Source organism: Bombina bombina, chromosome 1 (assembly GCF_027579735.1).
Source record: "Bombina bombina isolate aBomBom1 chromosome 1, aBomBom1.pri, whole genome shotgun sequence".
Lineage (NCBI taxonomy): Eukaryota > Metazoa > Chordata > Amphibia > Anura > Bombinatoridae > Bombina > Bombina bombina.
In genome coordinates this window covers 826266135-826289186 of record NC_069499.1, presented here as the reverse complement: position 1 = coordinate 826289186, position 23052 = coordinate 826266135, and the positions used below count along the sequence as shown (strand labels likewise).

The 23052-nt window shown below is 38.1% G+C and overlaps 1 protein-coding gene across 1 annotated transcript in view; it reads right to left on the bottom strand.

Annotated features, from left to right (window-relative positions):
- Nucleotides 1–2215: 2215 nt before the first annotated feature.
- The window catches only part of UTP4 (UTP4 small subunit processome component), a 77322-nt gene continuing 56485 nt past the window's right edge, over nt 2216–23052 (bottom strand). Inside the window, exons 13-17 of the mRNA XM_053699414.1 lie at nt 22505–22611; nt 22294–22389; nt 22014–22199; nt 21092–21202; nt 2216–4103 (exon numbers count right to left, since the gene is read on the bottom strand). Of these exons, the coding sequence (XP_053555389.1) occupies nt 3987–4103; nt 21092–21202; nt 22014–22199; nt 22294–22389; nt 22505–22611 (617 nt within the window). The 3' untranslated portion in view covers nt 2216–3986. The remainder of the gene's footprint in view (nt 4104–21091; nt 21203–22013; nt 22200–22293; nt 22390–22504; nt 22612–23052) is intronic.

The window sequence follows — 23052 nt, the reverse complement described above, 5'->3', positions numbered from 1 at the left end:
ACACAGCACTTACTCTGGTGAGCTAATGACATTTTGAAGTAAAATATCTTCCTTTTTTACATAGAGATGTTCAGGTGATATTTTATTGCCAACTTTTTACAATTATGCTGCATCTCTTTCAAGTGATTTAACAAATGAGTACTTATTAAATGGACAGTGTACTCAGGCAAGCAGCAGCTAAGAGCTCATTGTATTTAAAGCTTATTTAGGAATACACTTTAAAACTGGATGGCATCTCTCTCTAATCCCTACTGAGGGGGTGATTTCTTCTGATGACTATATTTTACATAGCTTTTCTAGATATTATTGCATTGTTGAATTGTGTTATAGAGGTGGCTGTTTAAACAGGAAAATCAGCAATTTCAAATGACACAATAAAAGTAAAGTACTCAGTGTTCTCCACAGAAAATTTTACCAGCCAGGAGTGGCATTATGCAGTAGCTAGGTGGGGAAGTGTAATATTTTCTATCCTTTCCTGCTATCCAAAGCATAACTTAATTGCATAATTCAACATAAATGTATTTAATTATAATTTGTGCAATAACAATTAAACATTTTTAATATTACCTAATTTTAGCTTAAAGGGACAGTCAAGTCCAAACATTTTTTTCATGATTTAAATAGGGCATGTCATTTTAAACAACTTTCCAATGTTCTTTTATCACAAATTTTGCTTTGTTCTCATGGTATTCTTAGTTAAAAGCTAAACATAGGAGGTTCATATGTTAATTTATTAGACCGTGAAGACTGCCTCTAAGCTAAATGCATTTTGACCACTAAAGGACATTAGTTCATGTGTTTCATATAGGTAACATTGAGCTCATGCACGTGAAGTGACCTAGGAGTGAGCACTGATAAATACAAGTCTGTCAAAAGAACTGAAATAAGGGGGCAGTCAGCAGAAGCTTATATACAAGGTAATTACAGAGGTTAAACGTGTATTATAACTGTGTTGGTTATGCAAAACTGGGGAATGGGTAATAAAGGGATTATCTTTCTTTTTAAACAACAATTCTGGTGTTGACTGTCCCTTTAATATTGGCTAAAATTTTAGACGGGTGGTCAGTAAAAAAGGCTGGGTGGTGCACCTGCTAAAAAGCTCTTGGGGAGAACACTGGTAGGTATTTTTTAAACAATATAACAAACTCCAGCAGGAGAGAAAATATTACAGTACACTGTCCCTTTAAACTGTTACCGCCTTTATATTTGGATGGTATTTCTGTATTATGAAGTGTGACAAAAGAACAAGTGAAGAATATTAGCTCAACAACAAAACATGCGCTTGTTACACAAAGGACATTTTGTATCCAGTGTATTTGTGCTTAGTCAATTACTGAAGCTCCGCCTCTTTGTACTGAGGGCCACCATCTTGGAGCTCAAGTATTGTCACAGCCTGTGACAGAAGCTGTGCACACTCACAGATCAGTAATATCGCCCACTTTTTTTACAACTGTATCACTTGCGTGGAGTTAGTGTGCATGATACATCATGTGAGCTTTACATTTGTTAGTTTTACAGTTACACAAAATATATTTAATAAAGCATTTAACAATAACATATAGCAATGCAACAGCTGCAAAAATGCACAGCTCCTGTACAGTATTATGCACCCTAACCTGATGCACTTTATACCGTTGTCAAAAAATTGACATCCTCATTAATATGTAAATGCACACTGCTCCTGTCACAGGCTGTGAGAAAACTTTCGCTCCAAGATGGCAGCCCCTAGTACAAAGAGGCGGAGCTTCTCTATCTGGCACCTTTAAAGTGAATGTCAATTTAGATGAATCGGTGCACGTTTTTTAATAATCTTATTAAAAACAAGGGCACTTTAATTCATCAAAATTTACATTTCACTCATTTTCTTCACTTACCCTTTAATCCTGATAGCCGCTGCAGCGCTTCCTCCACCCGTCGCAAGCCCTCTTCGTGGTTCCAAAATGACAAATCCGGCTTCCTCCAATCACGGCGTTGCCTCAGGCCATGATTCCCCCGGGGGAGAAGCCGCGATTGGAGGAAGCCGGATTAGTCAAGTATTTGAAGAAAACAAGTGAAATGTAAATTTTGATGAATTAAAAGTGCCCTTGTTTTTAATATAATTATTAAAAAACGGGCACCGATTCATCTAAATTGACATTCACTTTAAGTGATTAAAACAGAAAAACTGATTTGAAAAGAACTGCAGGAACAGGATGAAATGCAAAACACAAATGAGTAGTAGCTGTGCAAAGCAGTTTAATGTCCCTTCAAATCTGATGTTTTTTCCAATTCCAACCAATTAGTCTGCAAAACCAAACTATAGGATTATTAAATAATATTCTCTAATTATGAAAAGGAAAAAAATATATAAATAATATACTGCAGCATCAACGTGCAGATATTTGATGTGGCTGGCTGGAAAAACAAACAAAAACTTTTTTAAAAAAATAATATGAGATAAAGTTGCACACTGCCAGTAAAAAAAAAGTGTTCTAGACTTCACAACTGTATGTCACGTTTAATAACAAACTTTTTATATGTATAAGGCATATTCCTTCAAATGCCAGATAGAAAATTAATTACACTTAAAACATAACTTAAAGGGACATTCCAGCCACTATTGGAATCCACATGGATGTATTTCAGTTTTGAATAGAAGCATTTATGTAATATACATGCATTAGCAAAAATGCTTCTTATAAAAGCTATAGCGGTTTCAATAGTGTATTTAAGTATGCACCGTGCACCAGCATTTTACACACAGCACTTGCTCAGAGAGCCTAAGGTGCTTTTACCATCTGGTTGTGACTCAGTTTGTTAATTGCATGATACAAGCCCCAATGATGCTCTGAGCAGCTGCAGAATTTAAAATGCTGGTGCACTGAGAATATCTAGTTATGCCTCACATGCACGTGCAGAGAAAAATGCTAACACTAAAACAGTGATAAACTTTTCTAGAATAATTTTTGTTAATACATCTATATTGCAATTATGTTTCTATTCAAAGATGTAATTCATCTATATGCTTTTAAATTTTAACTGGAATGTCCCTTTAATTTTGCAGCTGTGCCCTGGTTTTGAACATTGTTTTTTACATTGAGCATTTGCCAATCAGATGACGTATAGCCTACCCCATAGACTTGAACAAAAGTGTGCTTCCGTAACTCTTCATTATGTTTAAGGGGATTCTCCAGGACTATGTTGCACACTCGATTCAATGTTTACTCGTTATTAAGGCCACCAATGTTGGGCAAAGCCTGTCACACGGAGAATCCCCTTAGACATAACAGAGAGCTATGGAAATATGCTCCTATTCAACTCTATAAGGCTGGAAAACACTTGCAATTGACTATTTCACAATACACTCAAAATAAGACGCTCATGTGGTGAAGGAGAATTATACTAATACAGTACAAAAGCATGTGAAAAATGAAGGGCCAATGTTCCTTTACAGGCTTCAAATACCCATTAATTACATTACAGACAGATGTATTCAACGTGAGCCAGTGTTTGAAAGTTCACTTCTACTCCAGTTCACTTAAGTAGGAGCCAGCATGAATATATCCTTGATGGAATCCAGTAGATAGAAGCCAAAAGCGCCAAAATGTGCCCGTTTAACCCACTTAGCTACACCTTAGACGGCTACTTTGGTTCCATTTTCCTTTTAAGGTCTTCTGCCTTATTTCATATTAAGCAAATCATTTTGGGTAGGAAGACCGGGCTGAATTCACAATTTCACAAAGTAAATGAACAGAAAAAAACCTATTAACCCTCCCTCTGCTGGACATATTGCTGAATCACCAGGATGATGCAAATCACTGCACACCCCATCATGCAAGACATGGATGTAATCCAAATTCCTTTCCGAATGCAGATCAAGGCACTAGGGTATAAACAAACTCTTTCCAAAAAAAACTACAGTCAAGATCCTGCAGCACTAGCATAAATATAAAAGAGTAGGGAATCTGAACAGTTTTATTAGGGGTGAGAGGTGCTTCAAAGGGTATTTATGTTCCAAATTTCTTCTGTTTCATGGGAGGTGGCAGCTGAGCCACGATATCAGTCAGAGGCCGCTCCACTAAGACAAGTTCTCCATCATCAAGAACATCCATGAATAGTAAAGGCTGTGAAAAAAATAAAGGAGAGAGACAGAACGTCAATAAATGCCACATGAAATAGATCAGTACGTCAGGATGAAATACAAAGCAGGTAGGTATGTGTAGAACTGCACATTTTGTTCCTGGCAAATTTCAAATGTAGTTATATTTTCCTTCCTTATAGCCATCAGCCAATCACAAATGCATATACGTATATTCTGTGAATTCTCGCACATGCTCAGTATAAGGCAGAGCTGGTGCCACAGAAAGTGTAAATATAAAAAATTTGTGCACATTTAGATAATGGAAGTGAATTGGAAAGTTGTTTAAAATTGTGTATTCTATCTGAATCATGAAAATTTAATTTTGACTTTACTTTCCCTTTAACCCCTTAATGACCACAGCACTTTTCCATTTTCTGTCCGTTTGGGACCAAGGCTATTTTTACATTTCTGCGGTGTTTGTGTTTAGCTGTAATTTTCCTCTTACTCATTTACTGTACCCACACATATTATATACAATTTTTCTCGCCATTAAATGGACTTTCTAAAGATACCATTATTTTCATCATATCTTATAATTTACTATAAAAAAAATATAAAATATGAGGAAAAAAATGAAAAAACACACTTTTTCTAACTTTGACCCCCAAAATCTGTTACACATCTACAACCACCAAAAAACACCCGTGCTAAATAGTTTCTACATTTTGTCCTGAGTTTAGAAATACCCAATGTTTACATGTTCTTTGCTTTTTTTGTAAGTTATAGGGCAATAAGTACAAGTAGCACTTTGCTATTTCCAAACCATTATTTTTCAAAATTAGCGCTAGTTACATTAGAACACTAATATCTTTCAGGAATCTCTGAATATCCATTGACATGTATATATTTTTTTTTAGTAGACATGCCTAAGTTTTCATCTAGGCCCATTTTGGTATATTTCATGCCACCATTTCACTGCCAAATGCGATTAAATACAAAAAATTGTTCACTTTTTTACTAATTTTTTCACAAACTTTTGGTTTCTCACTGAAATTATTTACAAACAGCTTCTGCAATTATGGCACAAATGGTTGTAAATTCTTCTCTGGGATCCCCTTTGTTCAGAAATAGCAGACATATATGGCTTTGGTGTTGCTTTTTAGTAATTAGAAGGCTGCTAAATGCCACTGCGCACTACACGTGTATTATGGCCAGCAGTGAAGGGGTTAATTATGGAGCATGTAGGGAACTTTTAGGGATAATTTTAGCTTTAGTGTAGTGTAGTAGACAACCCCAAGTATTGATCTAGGCCAATTTTGGTATATTTCATGCCACCATTTCACCGCCAAATGCGATCAAATTAAAAAAAAAAAAATTTTTTTTCACAATTTTAGGTTTCTCACTGAAATTATTTACAAACAGCTTGTGCAATTATGGCACAAATGGTTGTAAATGCTTCTCTGGGATCCCCTTTGTTCAGAAATAGCAGACATATATGGCTTTGGCGTTGCTTTTTGGTAATTAGAAGGCCGCTAAATGCCGCTGCGCATCACACGAGTATTATGGCTAGCAGTGAAGGGGTTAATTAGGTAGCTTGTAGGGAGTTTGCAGGGTTAATTTTAGCTTTAGTGTAGAGATCAGCCTCCCACCTGACACATCACACCCCCTGATCCCTCCCAAACAGCTCTCTTCCATCCCCAAACCCACAATTGTCCCCGCCATCTTAAGTACTGGCAGAAAGTCTGCCAGTACTAAAATCAAAGCTATCTTTTATTTATTTTTTTATTTTTTTTGAGCATATTTACATATGCTGCTATGTAGGATCCCCCCTTAGCCCCCAACCTCCCTGATCCCCCCCCCAAACAGCTCTCTAACCCCCCCCCCTGCCTTATTGAGCGCCATATTGGGTACTGGCAGCTGTCTGCCAGTACCCAGTTTCAAATTAAAAACGTTTTGGTTAATTTTTATTTTAAAAAAAAAACTATTTTCTGTAGTGTAGCTGCCCCCCCACAACCCCCAACCCCCAACCCTCTCCCAGATTACTAATTTTATTTATATATCCCACTGAGTCTCTCCCACTTATATCTCCTCCATGTTCCATAGTGTAGGGTTCCCACCCGCACACGCGCGCACCCACCCTCGTGCACGCGCGCGCATTCTGGCACGCACCCCACACGCGATCCTGCCCCCCTCCTCCATTGATCGCCGCCCACCGGCCTCCCTTGGTAAGCTCCCACCCACCAACGAATACTGCGATCAATGGCCGATGCAGAGAGGGCCACAGATTGGCTCTCTCTGCATCGGACTGCTCAAAACTGTTATTGCAGGATGCCTCAATATCGAGGCATCACTGCAATAACATGAAAGCGGCTGGAAGCGATCAGGATCGCTTCCAGGGCTTTCAAAGACCAACGACGTACGGGGTACGTCCTTGGTCATTAACTGCATTTTTTTGTAGGACGTACCCCATACGTCGTTGGTCGTTAAGGGGTTAATGGTGTTTTATCAACTATCCATATATGACAGCAAAAAAAAGCTAACCTACACTAAATTGGACAGGCACCTGCTTCTCTGCTTAATTTGGGTGCTGAAGAGTTTTGATATGGTGAGTTGGGACTATTTCCTGTTTACAGCAGCTAAATTTGTTTTTCAAGGCCGCTTTTCCATACAGTGGCTAATAGCGCAATTTCTCTATATTGTGCTCTATTTCTGTCTCTGCAAAACTATTTCTCTTTTCCACCATTACCACAGATAGGGATTAATATCTCCCCCGGACTAATTATATACCTCATAACAATGAGGTGTATTAATGTGAACAGATTTTTTGCCTGATATTTCCATGATTGTTGTAATTAACAATGTTTAATGCATGTTTTGCACTATATGTTGCCTGTTATAAATGGAGCACTATTCTACCAAAACAATCAGAACAGTTTATTACAATATATGGAACAAAATAGTACAAACTTTGAAAAAAGTATAACTGTGTACTTGGTCAGCGCAGAACGCACACTCTCTATCTCTCTCTCTATATATATATATATTTTTTTTTAGGGCTGGGCGATATGGAAAAAAATGAATATCGCACTTTTGGGCATGAAATATCGCGATTGCGATTAAAAAAAAAACAGAAAAACTGTTAAACATACATTTCTCAATAAAAAATTAAACTGTACAGAATTTTAAAGTACATATTTCTTATTGTTCAATACAGGCTGAGAGCATTAAAATACAAACAACAAAACTAGTTTAAATGATCTTAGTTGTAGGTACTTCTTGGTATTTAACCCCTTAATGACCGCAGCACTTTTCCATTTTCTGTCCGTTTGGGACCAAGGCTATTTTTACATTTTTGCGGTGTTTGTGTTTAGCTGTAATTTTCCTCTTACTCATTTACTGTACACACACATATTATATACCGTTTTTCTCGCCATTAAATGGACTTTCAAAAGTTACCATTATTTTCATCATATCTTATAATTTACTATAAGGAAAAATGGAAAAAAACACACTTTTTCTAACTTTGACCCCCAAAATCTGTTACACATCTACAACCACCAATAAACACCCATGCTAAATAGTTTCTAAATTTTGTCCTGAGTTTAGAAATACCCAATGTTTACATCTTCTTTGCTTTTTTTACAAGTTATAGGGCCATAAATATAAGTAGCACTTTGCTATTTCCAAACCACTTTTTTTCAAAATTAGCGCTAGTTACATTGGGACACTAATATCTTTCAGGAATCCCTGAATATCTATTGACATGTATATATTTTTTTTAGAAGACATCCCAAAGTATTGATCTAGGCCCATTTTGGTATATTTCATGACACTATTTCACCGCCAAATGCGATCAAATAAAAAAAATTGTTCACTTTTTCACAAATTTTTTCACAAACTTTAGGTTTCTCACTGAAATTATTTACAAACAACTTATGCAATTATAGAATAAATGGTTGTAAATGCTTCTCTGGGATCCCCTTTGTTCAGAAATAGCAGACATATATGGCTTTGGCTTTGCTTTTTGGTAATTAGAAGGCTGCTAAATGCCACTGCGCACAATACGTGTATTATGCCCAGCATTGAAGGGGTTAATTAGGGAGCATGTAGGGAGCTTCTAGGGTTAATTTTAGCTTTAGTGTAGTGTAGTAGACAACCCCAAGTATTGATCTAGGCCCATTTTGGTATATTTCATGCCACCATTTCACCGCCAAATGCGATCAAAGTAAAAAAAAACGTTAATTTTTTCACAATTTTAGGTTTCTCACTGAAATTATTTACAAACAGCTTGTGCAATTATGGCACAAATTGTTGTAAATGCTTCTCTGGGATGCCCTTTGTTCAGAAATAGCAGACATATATGACTTTGGCGTTGCTTTATGGTAATTAGAAAGTCGCTAAATGCTGCTGCGCATCACACGTGTATTATGGCTAGCAGTGAAGGGGTTAATTAGGTAGTTTGTAGGGAGCTTTCAGGGTTAATTTTAGCTTTAGTGTAGAGATCAGCCTCCCACCTGACACATCCCACCCCCTGATCCCTCCCAAACAGCTCCCTTCTCTCCCCCACCCCACAATTGTCCCCGCCATCTTAAGTACTGGCAGAAAGTCTGCCAGTACTAAAATAAAAGTTTTTTTTTTTTTTAAGAAAAAAAAGCAAGCATATTTACATATGCTGTGTTTAGGATCCCCCCCTTAACCCCCAACCTCCCTGATCCCCCCCAAAACAGCTCTCTAAGCCTCCCTCTCAGCCTTATTGGGGGCCATCTTGGGTACTGGCAGCTGTCTGCCAGTACCCATTTTGAACAATCAAATGTTTATTTTTGTTAAAAAAAAATTCTGTAGTGTAGCTCAATCGCCCCCCCCCCCCCTACGGACCAACCCCCACCACCTAAATCACACCTAAGGGCTTTTTTATTTATTTAAATTTTGTCCCACTTTTATTGTTTTGGGACACATTTTTTCCGTAGTGTAGCGGTTCCCGCCCGCCCCCTCGTGCACGCGCCCGCGGGCTTACCCGCCCATGATCCCGCCCCCCTCCACATGACCAGGGCCATCGATGGCCGCCACCCACCTCCCACACCGGCTCCCACCCACCAACGATACCGGCCATCGATGTCCGGTGCAGAGAGGGCCACAGAGTGGCTCTCTCTGCATCGGATGGCCGTGAAAGGTTATTGCAGGATGCCTCCATATCGAGGCATCACTGCAATAACCGGAAAGCAGCTGGAAGCGAGCAGGATCGCTTCCAGCTGCTTTCCACACCGAGGACGTGCAGGGTACGTTCTCAGGCGTTAACTGCCTTTTTTCTGAGGACGTACCCTGCACGTCCTCGGTCGTTAAGGGGTTAAAGAAAATCTATAATGTACTCCTTTTATTTATTATATGTACACTTTAAAAAAATGTAACTCAGAAAAAAAGCAAAATCAGATAAAGCTTATATATATATATATATATATATATATATATATATATATATATATATATATATATATTTATATATATATATATATATATATATATTATTTTTTTTGTAGAGATAGGTGCACTCCCACTAAGAGGATAAACACATGCTAGGGTGCTAAGAGAGAATCACAGAGCTAATAGACAAAGCACTCACTGGCCTTATCAAGTGTTACAAACTTAGGGATGCACCGATACCATTTTTTTAAGACCGAGTACGAGTACCGATACTTTTTTTCAAGTACTTGGAGATGCTAATTACCGATACTTTACTCCCTTCCCATAGCTGTCTCTCCCTCCCTCCCTTCCCATAGCTGTATCTCCCTCCCTCCCTTCCCATAGCTGTCTCTTCCTCCCTCCCCATAGCTGTATCCTCCTCCCTCCCCATAGCTGTCTCTCTTCCTCCCGCCCCATTGCTGTCTCTTTCTTCCTCCCTCCTCGTAGCTGTCTCTCTCCCTCCTCGTAGTTGTCTCTCTCCCTCCTCGTAGCTGTCTCTCTCCCTCCCTATAATACAAATTAGGACCAAATAATGAGCTATGTACCTTTATCAGTACTAAGGCAGTTCTTGTTATTAGCACAATACCTTTATATAGAGACATTAGGGTAATGAGTTGCAGTACTCAGCTGATTAGGTTAGCACAGTACTTTGTATAGAGACTAGGGTAATAACAAGTTGCAGTACTCAGTAAGTTGATTAGGTTACTAATCACAAGTACTGATACTAACCTAATCAGCTTACTGAGTATTACAACTTTATTACCCTGTATATAAAGTATTGTGCTAGTCACAAGTACCGATACTAAACTAATCAGCTTACTGAGAACTGCAACTTTATTACCCTGTATAGAAAGTATTGTACTAATCACAAGTACCGATACTAACCTAATCAGCTTACTGAGTACTGCAACTTTATTACCCTGTATATAAAGTATTGTGCTAATCACAAGTACTGCCAGGGTACTGATACTAACCTAATCAGCTTGCTGAGAACTGCAACTTATTACCTTGGTGTCTCTATACAAAGTGTTGTGCTAATCACTGATTAGCACAACACTTTATATAGAGACACCAGGGTAATAAGTTGCAGTACTCAGTATGCTGATTAGGTTAGTACCAGTACATGTGATTAGCACAATACTTTAGATACAGGGTAAAAAAGTTGCAGTACTTAGTAAGCTGATCCTGTGTCTGGAGTTGATGGGCTCCCCGGTCCTGGGATGTAACCAGGTGGTTGCGCAGCTTTGATCACTGCAGGGAAAGAAGACACATTACACCTGTTACCAGGAATGTGCCAAACAAACACAGACACAAGTCTTACTTGATAAAGAAAACTCCATAGGATCAGTGCTCCGATAAACTCTCCTGCCCAACCATGGCCCCCATGATCACAGACCCGCCCCCTCTCAGTGGTGGATGGCTACAGTGGTGATAAAGAAGGGCGAGCGCGTCCACAACTGGGCTCTAGATCAGCGATAAAAACGCGCCTCTCTCCTGTCTTACATGAACGTGCAAGATTATTTTCTGACAGTGACGCAGTCACCCTTTCAACCCAAACCCGCCCAGCATCCCTCAAGTCGCGTCCCTCCTTCCTGCCCTCCCTCACATCGCTGTAACAGTGCAGAGTAGGGACCTGCCGATTTGGGTAGGTGACAGAAAATCAAATAAAAGATATTAAAAATAGTGTGTTTGTAACTCCACTAAGCAACCAAACTGAACCAATAAAACCTAGAAAAATTGGTGAAAGATAAGTATTGGGAAAAAAGAAGGAGAAAGCGTGGTTGCGTCCGATATTTATTTGACCTTAGTGGGTCAAAAAATAGGTCTGAAAGTGGAATATACAATTCTAAATTATATTTGGAAAATGAAATAAGAAATGTATACACTATGTCTATTTATATATATTAGTACTTCATGCACGACCATTTATGGATATTGTAAAATAAATATAATTTTATTCAATAGAAATAACCTTTAGTTAGTATAATAGTCTATAATAAAAACGATAACAATATATATATATATATATATATATATATATATATAATATATATATAAATATAAATAAATACAAATTAAATGAATCATTTAAAGACTGGCCAGTCTATCATAAAAAACTAAATAAATAAATAAGTATATCTTATTTTCAAAGAAGAACTAGTATATTACATCAGTAACCATCAGGGAACCATTCGAGCAATATGTAATACTAAATTAAAAACATATATACTTATAATCATATGAAAAAACTATTATTAAAATTGATACAATAAATAAGGTACAGTAAACTATATGTGTGTTATATACAGAACAGTAACCAAGAGGGCAGGATGTATTATAATTAACAGAAAAGATATCTTAATCCTTCAGATGATTATCATGTAGTTAGTAAGCAGATTTGTGGTCCTATGTAAAAATAGAAGGCAAAGAGTTTTTTTCCAAATCTTTCTATATATCCAATATGTGAATGTTTCAAAATCCCTTTAACTGGGCAAAGTCAATGTTGTAATTATAGAAGTCTTAAACGAGGTCTTACTTCTTATATTTTGTTTAAGGGGAAAATAGATACAAACAGAAACCTGGATTTTTTTTAGGCTCCAATAAATCTGCTGTTCATGGCTGCAGCGTATTAATCACGCTATGCAGAATGAGCTCTGATTGCCCACAGGTCGGTGCCTTGCAGTCTTCTGTCACCTTCGTTTTTGCTAGTGACTGGATCTTCAGGCAGATACTATCCCCAGACTTCGTCCTCCAATTCGATTGGAAAAAAACAATGTTCTAAACGATTTGGGTAGGTGCCTACTCTGCATTAGAGTATCGGTTTAGGTATCGGAGCATTTTGCACAAGTACTTGTGCAAATGTTCAGTATACTAGATCACTCCCCCAACAAAAAAACCACCAAAGGGTTGTCATGGTGATATACAATTAGAGTGTGAAAAAAAACAAAAAACCTCCAGGCAAAATATCTTTTATTTAATTTCCAACAGGAACAACAGAATATTAAAAAGACTGCAAACAAGCAGTAGACTGTCAGCCTCTCATCTGACGCGTTTTGTCTGAAGTGCCTTAATCGTAGACGCCTACACAGTGCCTCACAGGTGCTTAAATAGCACTGATGATTAGCTAATAATGAGCAGCTGCAGTCTATAAAATTAATACATTGATCAAATTTGGTACGTTAACAAAATGACATTGAGCGTTAGCTTAGAGACAATACTATAAAGAAAACATAAAGGCCTAGTTAATTTAATACTATATCAGAGTTACTGAACGCATTCTCATAACGCTTCAATCTGTACACTAAGAGATACTCTTCACTGAAAAACTCCAGTCAAAAAAGATATATATATATATATATATATACACATGCAACATATACCACATTTAGAAAAACCATGTTGCAGGATCTTGACAATTATTAACATACAATATAAATGTTAAATATAAAGATAATACTGCTGGGATGATATATACAGTGAAGAATAATAAAGTGCATTAAACTATGATGTAACGCTAGTAAAAACAACCTTAAGGCCTAGATACTTTTCCAAAAATTAATGATATCCCCACTAATGTTGAAACCTAGGGGTCTTCTGGTTCTTAGAAGAAATATCCAGAATACCTCCCTATAAAAAAGTTTGGACATTTTGTCACTACCCCTGGGACCTCCATGTATGCATTCAATAACACACCACTTGAATGTGTTAACATTTTGATCATGTGAAAAAATGGAGTGACGTGCCAAGTCTGATCCTTGTTCAATATTATTAAGGTGCTCCCTTATACGTGAGCGTGCCTCTCTTGAGGTACACCCTACGTATTGTAGTTTACATTGGGAGCATTGCACCAGATAGATCACAAACTTGGTACGGCAGTTGGTACATTCTGTCATATTAAAAACCTTTTGTGTTACATGTGATTGAAAATGCTTAGTTGGTCTTGTGTGGCTACAGGCTATGCATTGTGAGGTGACACTTATAGTGACCTTTAGATGTAAGCCAACTACTCATTCTGGTTTCCTTATTTTTAACCATACTGGGAGCAAGGATGTTGCCCAAAGTGGTTCCTCTTTTCGAAATAAAGTTGCACCCCCTTGATACATGGTTTTTGAGACTATCCTCCCCTTTAACTAAGGGTAAATGTTTGTTGATAATCCCACAAATTTCATTAAATTGGGGACTATAGGAGGTGACAAAGATTTGTTTATCCTGATCAAATTTGGGGTTACCAAAGGTTGACTTTCCTTGTAGGAGAGTACTCCTATCTTTTCTTTTAACTTCAAGGTATGCCCTGTTGATGGTTTTCTCTGAATAACCACGTTCAAGCAATTGGATCTTCAGAGAATCCCCTCCTTGCAAAAATCCAGCTCATCCGTGCAATTTCTCTTTAACCGGATGAACTGGCCCTTTGCAACCCCAAAACCCTTATGACTGGGGTGACAGGAGCTAGCATGAAGTATAGTGTTAGAGGAAATTGGCTTCCTATATAAACTAGTTACCACTGTACTCAAAGGTAAATCTCCTCTCAGGATGACATCCAGATAAGGAATCTGTTCTGGCTCTGAGGTGGCCGTGAATTTTAGGTTAATATGATTATCATTGAGATAATTGATGAAATCCCCTGGTCTATCGTTCCCTCCAGTCCACACAAACAGAAGGTCATTGATCTAACGTTTATAAGACCCAATACAGGCCCTGAATGGGTTATTCTCTCCAAAGACGTGGGACCGCTCCCACCAACCCATAAATAGGTTGGCATAGGCGAAGGCAAATTTAGTCCCCATAGCTGTCCCACGTCTCTGGAGAAAAAAATCTTCCCCAAACTTAAAATAAATTGTGGACCAGAAGGAATTCAATGACTCTTATGATGTAGTTTTTCAAATTCTCATTATAGTTACTGTACATGTCAAGAGAAAACTTGACGGCCTCTAAACCATATTTATGCGGAATAGTAGAATAAAGGCCAACAACATCAACCGTGAGCCATGTACAATCTCCATTACAAGCTATTTTCTCAAGGCTGCAAAGGAGATGAGTTGTGTCTTTGAGGAAGGATGGTAATTGGTAGACCATGGGCTGCAAAAGGGATTTAAACCAGCCTGAAAGTTTCTCAAAGAGGAAACCGATTCCAGACACAATTGGCCTTCCCCTTACCTCCTCCAAGGATTTGTGAACCTTGGGGAGGTGATGGAAGATTGGAATCACCGGGGACAGGACATTGAGAAAGTCAATGGTTTCTTGATCTAGAATCCCCAAATGCAGCCCATCGTCCAACAAGTCAGTAAGCTTCAACCTATACTCAAATGTAGGGTCTTTATGGAGTTTAAGGTAAACCTCGGGGTCATTGAGCTGCCTATCTGCTTCATAAATATAGGCTTTCTGACAATATTATCTCTTTTAATGAGGCTGTCAATGGCTTGGACCTGTTCCATAGTTAAGGAATCTGGAGCTCTTTTAAGTGGTGATATACAACACAAAGTGCAATTTCATTATTAGTATAAGTGCAATGAACAGACATGTTAAAAATACAAGATTTAGAAACTAGAATATAGTCCTAAGTGCAGAGAGATAAAGAGCGTGTGTAATATTCCCCCTGGGATTAATACAGATGGATTGGCAAATATATTGACATTGCAAGCAAATATGAGCCTATATACACATATTCTTACCATAGCACTTATGCGTTGGCAATAAAACATTGAAAAGGATATTGAGGTGCGATAACTGGATCTTTGTCCTCAATACACTTCAAGCAGGAGGAACGTCTGAATGCCCCTGCATGTACGCGTAATGTCACTGATATGCCCATAGTAGGCGTGTATTACAAATGTCAACAATCAAGAGCATGGAGCGTTATTATATGTAAATACAGCCTTAACTATGTGAGCACATCCTACGGCAGTGTCAATTATGCTTATGCATCATATGGATGTATACCATACGAATTGACTTACATATGTGATCGCACTGTTAATATGGGCATAATAAAAGGACATATTGACTCCATGTTGAGAAGACATATGTGTTATATAGCGAGGATCCACACAGAAGCTGAGGGCATAATTGCAGAAAATAGGCTCAAATGCATAAACTGTAAAAAACAGTAATGTGGAGACAACTATCGGCTATATGACAAATGTTAGTACGTTCTTTGATGCGATATTACAGCTAACTAATGATGTCAGACACTACAGTGTACATAATAAACAAAAGCTGTGGGAGTGTCATGGCCCCCATGTGCCAAGAAGCTAGAGACAGTTACCAGCGACGGCAATATAGAAGTACCTTTTATAGTGGCACTAGTACAATGATATGTGCAAAATGGTATGTGCAGTATGAGCCATATGCCAGCATGTTATTCAACATGCTAATCACAATGTCAATCCTATAATATTTACATGGGTTAGAAATCATATGATGGAATGTCATTATATGTGGGGAACTAAAATGTCACAACAACCCATAAAACAGCAAGCTCAAATGTGACAAGATTGAATTAAAAACCATGGAGGACTGATATTTATTATTAATATTAGGTAGCACAACAACCAGGTGATTCTAATGGACTTATATATATGCTAAGTAGCTCACCAAATCAGTTATATCAAATGTTATAGCTTGGATCATCAATATCCAACATCAAAATCATACTAGTTAGGGATGAGAGGGTAGTGAGTGTGTATATTAAGCTCCTCTTTCATCCAGTGCTGTGCAGGGCCATCTCAGATAAGGGTACATATCCAGATAAAGATATTTATACAACAAGTGGAGGTATTGTTACAAACATCAAACGACAACGTATATTATTACAAAAAGCAATGCCAGTCAATACTTGCGTTGAGACCTCTTGGATGGACTGTGTCCAATTTATGGATCCAGCGTGCCTCTACTTGTAGCAGTCACTTGTTCCTATCCCCACCTCTAGGTAGTGGCGGAACAGGGTCGATCAGCTGGAAGCTAAGGTCCTTGACTGTATGTCCTTTGGAAGCAAAATGTCTCGCCACTGTTTGGTCACTGTCTCCTTTTTCTATGGCGGCACGAATGGCACTCCAATGATTCGCCATTCTTTTCTTGATATCATCTGAAGTCTTGCCCGCATAAAATAATCCACAAATGCAACTCAACATATAGATAACATATGGAGTAGTACATGTTAGGTAATGCTTGATGGGATATCTTGTGTTGGTATGGGGATGTCTAAAATTGCTGCCTTGAACCATAGAGTGACAGGTGACAACTGGGACATCTGTACGATCCCTTCTTGGTGGATTTTAGCTAGTCTGTTTTTTGTAGCAGTGTTGCTGATCGGTCAGTACCAGCAGGTCCCGTAAGCTCTTACCTCGCTTGAACCCAACCATTGGTGGTGCACGTTCCTGATAAGGTAATGATGGATTTCTTTGGATGACATGCCACTCCTTGTTCAGTATTTCACCCATCCTCCTCAGTTGTGGGAAATAAGTGGTGGTAAAGTTCATCCTTTTGGTATTATCCTTGGCTTTCATTGTCATCATAAGGTCCTTTTGTGTCACCTGTGCAGTATCATTCTTAGCATCCCTAATGTCTTCATTCATATAGCCCCTTGCAGCAAATTCCTCTTCCATTAGTTGTAACTGGTCAATTTTGCATTCATCAGAGGAGTTGTTTCTCACTACTCTCAGCATCTGGGCTCTGGGTATGGTTCTTACCAAAGATCTAGGGTGGCTGCTGTTGGCATGCAGTATAGAGTTCCTGTCAGTCTCCTCCTGAAACAGGGTGGTGCATAGTCGGCCATCTTCCTTATAGATCCGTAAATCTAGAAAATCAATGGTAGTTTTGCTTGTAGAAATCATCATCTTTGTTGGACAATCAGAGTTGTTAAACATTGTCACCCACTCGTTCAGTGCCGGCTCATCACCCTTCCATATGAGTAGTATGTCGTCATTGTAACGGCAGTAGAACATGACACTTGGATGTGAATAAACTTGTAAATTGTTCTCTTACACATGTTCCATGTACAAGTTTGTAAACGATGGTGCCATGTTAGAACCCATAGCCGTTCCAGTCACTTGTAAGTAAAATGGACTTTCAAACCTAAAGTAAATTATTCTTTAGACAACACATGAGGAGTTGTTGGATGAACTTCAGGTGGAGGTCCCACATATGGGTATTTCTGCAAGCATGTCATAATCACCTGTATACCTTCATCTTGGGGGATCACAGTATAAAGACTGTTAATGTCCATGCTTACCAATAGGTCATCAGGTGTTATAGTTGGCAGATTCGTCAATATCTGAATCAGAGCCCAGGAGTCTCTCAGGTAAGACACCATATTGATTACCAAAGGTTGCAGTATATGATCAAGGAAAATGGCCAGGGTTTGTGGAAGTGATTCTCTGGCTGACACAATGGGACGGCCAGGAGGCAATTGTATATCCTTGTGAATCTTAGGTAAGGTATATATGATGGGTCTCATTGGGTGTGCTACAATTAGCCAATCCCTGATCTGTGTATCTATCCAACCTCTCAAAAGAGCAACTTCGACCATCATGTCTATTTGTTGTTTATAATACTCGTATGCTAAATCACTTGAAACTGATGCAGTATAACTGTAAAAAAACTGACAGGAAAATATCACCTGAGCATCTCTATGTAAAAAAGGAAGATATTTTACCTCACAACTTCTACAGCTCAGCAGAGTAAGTTCTTTGTAAAAAGTTATACTCAGCTGCTGCCCAGCTGCAGGTAAAACAAAAATAAAAAAAAATGAAGAAATGAACTGCAGCCTATCAGCATCAAACAGTGCTGAGGTCATGAACTCTTTTACTGTGATCTCATGAGATTTCATAGTAAACTTCCTTAAACTGAATAGGGAAATAACATGAGAGTTCACAAAGCTTAATCCCTTAGCTGTCCCGGGACAGACATACTGATTTGCTGCTTAGAAGTCATTTACAATGGGATGTGGCTACTGAGGAACTTTTGAGGTAAAATATCTTTCTTTTTTACATAGAGTTGTTCAGGTGATATTTTCTAGTCAGCTTTTTACAGCTATGCTGCATCACTTTCAGGTGTTTCAACATTTCGGTATCATGGCCCTTTAAGTTGAAGCTTGTGATCACCTGGAAAACATTTGTAGGTGTTATCTTTGGTCAATTGTCTCAGGGTTTCTGTTCTGTAGTCATGGTAGTTCTGTAGCACCACTGCTCCACCCTTATATCTTATATATACACTCACATACATAATATATATATACAGGGAGTGCAGAATTATTAGGCAAATGAGTATTTTGACCACATCATCCTCTTTATGCATGTTGTCTTACTCCAAGCTGTATAGGCTCGAAAGCCTACTACCAATTAAGCATATTAGGTGATGTGCATCTCTGTAATGAGAAGGGGTGTGGTCTAATGACATCAACACCCTATATCAGGTGTGTATAATTATTAGGCAACTTCCTTTCCTGTGGCAAAATGGGTCAAAAGAAGGACTTGACAGGCTCAGAAAAGTAAAAAATAGTGAGATATCTTGCAGAGGGATGCAGCACTCTTAAAATTGCAAAGCTTCTGAAGCGTGATCATCGAACAATCAAGCGTTTCATTCAAAATAGTCAACAGGGTCGCAAGAAGCGTGTGGAAAAACCAAGGCGCAAAATAACTGCCCATGAACTGAGAAAAGTCAAGCGTGCAGCTGCCAAGATGCCACTTGCCACCAGTTTGGCCATATTTCAGAGCTGCAACATCACTGGAGTGCCCAAAAGCACAAGGTGTGCAATACTCAGAGACATGGCCAAGGTAAGAAAGGCTGAAAGACGACCACCACTGAACAAGACACACAAGCTGAAACGTCAAGACTGGGCCAAGAAATATCTCAAGACTGATTTTTCTAAGGTTTTATGGACTGATGAAATGAGAGTGAGTCTTGATGGGCCAGATGGATGGGCCCGTGGCTGGATTGGTAAAGGGCAGAGAGTTCCAGTCCGACTCAGACGCCAGCAAGGTCGAGGCGGAGTACTGGTTTGGGCTGGTATCATCAAAGATGAGCTTGTGGGGCCTTTTCGGGTTGAGGATGGAGTCAAGCTCAACTCCCAGTCCTACTGCCAGTTTCTGGAAGACACCTTCTTCAAGCAGTGGTACAGGAAGAAGTCTGCATCCTTCAAGAAAAACATGATTTTCATGCAGGACAATGCTCCATCACACGCGTCCAAGTACTCCACAGCGTGGCTGGCAAGAAAGGGTATAAAAGAAGAAAATCTAATGACATGGCCTCCTTGTTCACCTGATCTGAACCCCATTGAGAACCTGTGGTCCATCATCAAATGTGAGATTTACAAGGAGGGAAAACAGTACACCTCTCTGAACAGTGTCTGGGAGGCTGTGGTTGCTGCTGCACGCAATGTTGATGGTGAACAGATCAAAACACTGATAGAATCCATGGATGGCAGGCTTTTGAGTGTCTTTGCAAAGAAAGGTGGCTATATTGGTCACTGATTTGTTTTTGAATGTCAGAAATGTATATTTGTGAATGTTGAGATGTTATATTGGTTTCACTGGTAAAAATAAACAATTGAAATGGGTATATATTTGTTTTTTGTTAAGTTGCCTAATAATTATGCACAGTAATAGTCACCTGCACACAAAGATATCCCCCTAAAATAGCTATAACTAAAAACAAACTAAAAACTACTTCCAAAACTATTCAGCTTTGATATTAATGAGTTTTTTGGGTTCATTGAGAACATGGTTGTTGTTCAATAATAAAATTAATCCTCGAAAATACAACTTGCCTAATAATTCTGCACTCCCTGTGTATGTGTATATATATATATATATATATATATATATATATATATACATATTTTTATATATTATTACATTCCTGATTTTCAAATAAAAATACCAAGAACGAAGAAAAATTGATACTAGGAGTAAATCATGAAAGAAAACATTTGGGTTTAATATCCCTTTAAGACACCTGAGACCTCATATCTTTCAGCCCTTATAAATTTTTAATGCAATATTTTTATTTTTTAAATCATTTTTATCAGACAGTGTTAATATGAGTGTAATTGTACTTTTAAATATATTTTTGATTTTTTTTTTGTGTAACAGTTGCGCTCCAACTCGCAATACGTGCACTACTTCCGAGGCGTGCAAAGAGCCGCAATATATCCCTTTTCGCTTGTGCGCAACAGTAAGCACTGCCCCTAAAATCTAGCCCTTTACGGGGAATTACATAATTATCAGCAAAATTACTATAGTAAAAGGTCATCCAAATTCTGTAGCAATGAAATTCTGAGCGTAATATTCTTTTACATAAAACTATTGTTCCGTTTGTATCAGCCTTTTCTTTCCTTTATTATTTATCATTTCTTAAAGCATTGGAGTGACATTCTACTGGACACATTTCTCCCAAATACTGTTTTATTATAAAAAAAGGCTTCACATGGCAAACTCTAGGCATGTGCATTCAGATAATTTGTGATGATCCGAATGCAGAAGACAACGCATTTGGCTCTTTTTGGAGTTGGATTTCTGCTTGTGAAAGTGCAACTCACTAAGATCTGGATTTGCACAGATCTCTCAAGAGACTGCTCACCTGGTACTTTTTGGTGATCTTGAAAGCATGCTCCTGGCTTTTCCTTGCACTTTTGGATAGCTGCTTTAGTGCCTTCTGGTTAAACAGCGGCGTCTTATCATCTGGAAATGGCTAAGCATTTGTACACAGATTATTATCTAGAGATTTTAAGTAATGCACAAACATAAGAAACACACAACATTGATTAAGAAAGAAGAGAGCAAAATTTTGACTTATAGGGACATTCAATTTTCATCTATGCTTTAGTAAATATGCATTACAAAAGCATAATATATGCAAACAAAATAAATGTTTTAATATGTACAGTATTGCTTTGCAGATCTCTTCTGGGAGTACATAAAAAGCATATTTAATGTTGTTTTTTGAAGGTTTTTTCTGTGACAAATTAGGGACACATATAAATGAGCTTTTGTACACCAAATCAATGTGCAGCATAGCATGTAAGAATGATAAGGTTATATATATATATGCAAAGTTTTATAATTCTGCATCATTTAATCTTTTATGAGCAATTACATTTTAACTTAAATGTCTATACCTTCTATCTATACACAAAATCTATACAGAAGGCTTCGAGGGACTTCTGCTTATAAGCCAGTGAGCAATTAGTCCTCAAGGCCCAGTTGTACACATACTTACACTTCCTGGCGTAGGTCAGACCAAATAGCTGAAGACTAAAATGGCCTAGTTAAAGCCTTGCTGTTCCTGATTATGTCCTAAGGCTAGCCTAGGAGTTTTATTTTATTATAAAACACAAGTCAGGAATGAGTCAGCCCACCAGGCAGACATGCTTTATATATTTAAAATTATACGTAAAAGCCTGTAAGCTCAAATAAACATTAATTGAAAAGGAAATGAGCAGAACCTCAGAGATATATGGACAGAAGACAGAGCAGACAATGCATAAAGACCACTAACTTACCAAAGATTTATCTACAACACAAAACATGTAGGTGTCTTGCACCAGGATGCTCTCAGGTTTTACAGGGTTAAAAGATATTCCTGTAATAGGGGTGTCTCGTTCCAGCCAATCACAATGAAAACCCTGACGGAGCACCCTTCGGCTCCATTCTGTGTACTGCCTATGAGCAACACTGAATTCCAGCAACTATAGGTTCAGAAATGAAAAACAGATATAGTTAAAGATGCTTCAGTTGAGCCACAAAATATAACAGACTTTAATAATTTGTCAGAGCACTTACCTGCTGGTCTGCATAAGCCATTACCAGGTTGTTTGTAGATGGATGAATGCTGATTGCAGTGGGTGGAGAATTATACCGAGGTACAGAGCACTCATGCTGATGGAGGGAAAGCACTATTAGTTACCTTCATACACAGCAGTATATATGAAAATATAGGTCTCCAGGACACAATTTGATGACATCTTTTCAATCTATAGCTCCTATTACTCACCTTTAGGTCTTTCACATTATATACATCAATTTGAGAATCAGGAGAAGCTGCTGCTAAAAAGCTCCCGTTGACACTGGCAGCCATGAGATGTATGGCCTGTGTTGAACCTGGAAGACAAAACATTGTCAATCAAACAGCTTTACCATTTATGGAACTTAGAAATTATGTTCGTATCCTCTTGTTGTAAGTCCCCTATCCAGCCTCATAATTCTTTATCAAAACATGCACATTCTTTTTATATGCACAATTTCTAAGGCTCCAGCTCAGAGAGAAATTTGGATAGATTTGAAATTTGCCAGAAAATATTCTCCTACTCATTTCAAATTCAAAAGTAAGTGCTATAGCATAATGTGTATTTGTCAAATATTCAATTCTGCTGTATCTAGTGGTCCTTTAAAGGGACAGTCTAGTATAAATTAAACTTTCATTATTCAGACAAGACTTAATTTTAATCAACTTTCCAATTTACTTTTATCATCAAATTTGCTTTTTTTTCTTGGTATTCTTAGTTTAAACCCCAGAGGCAGAACTTTTTTTCATTTTCTGCG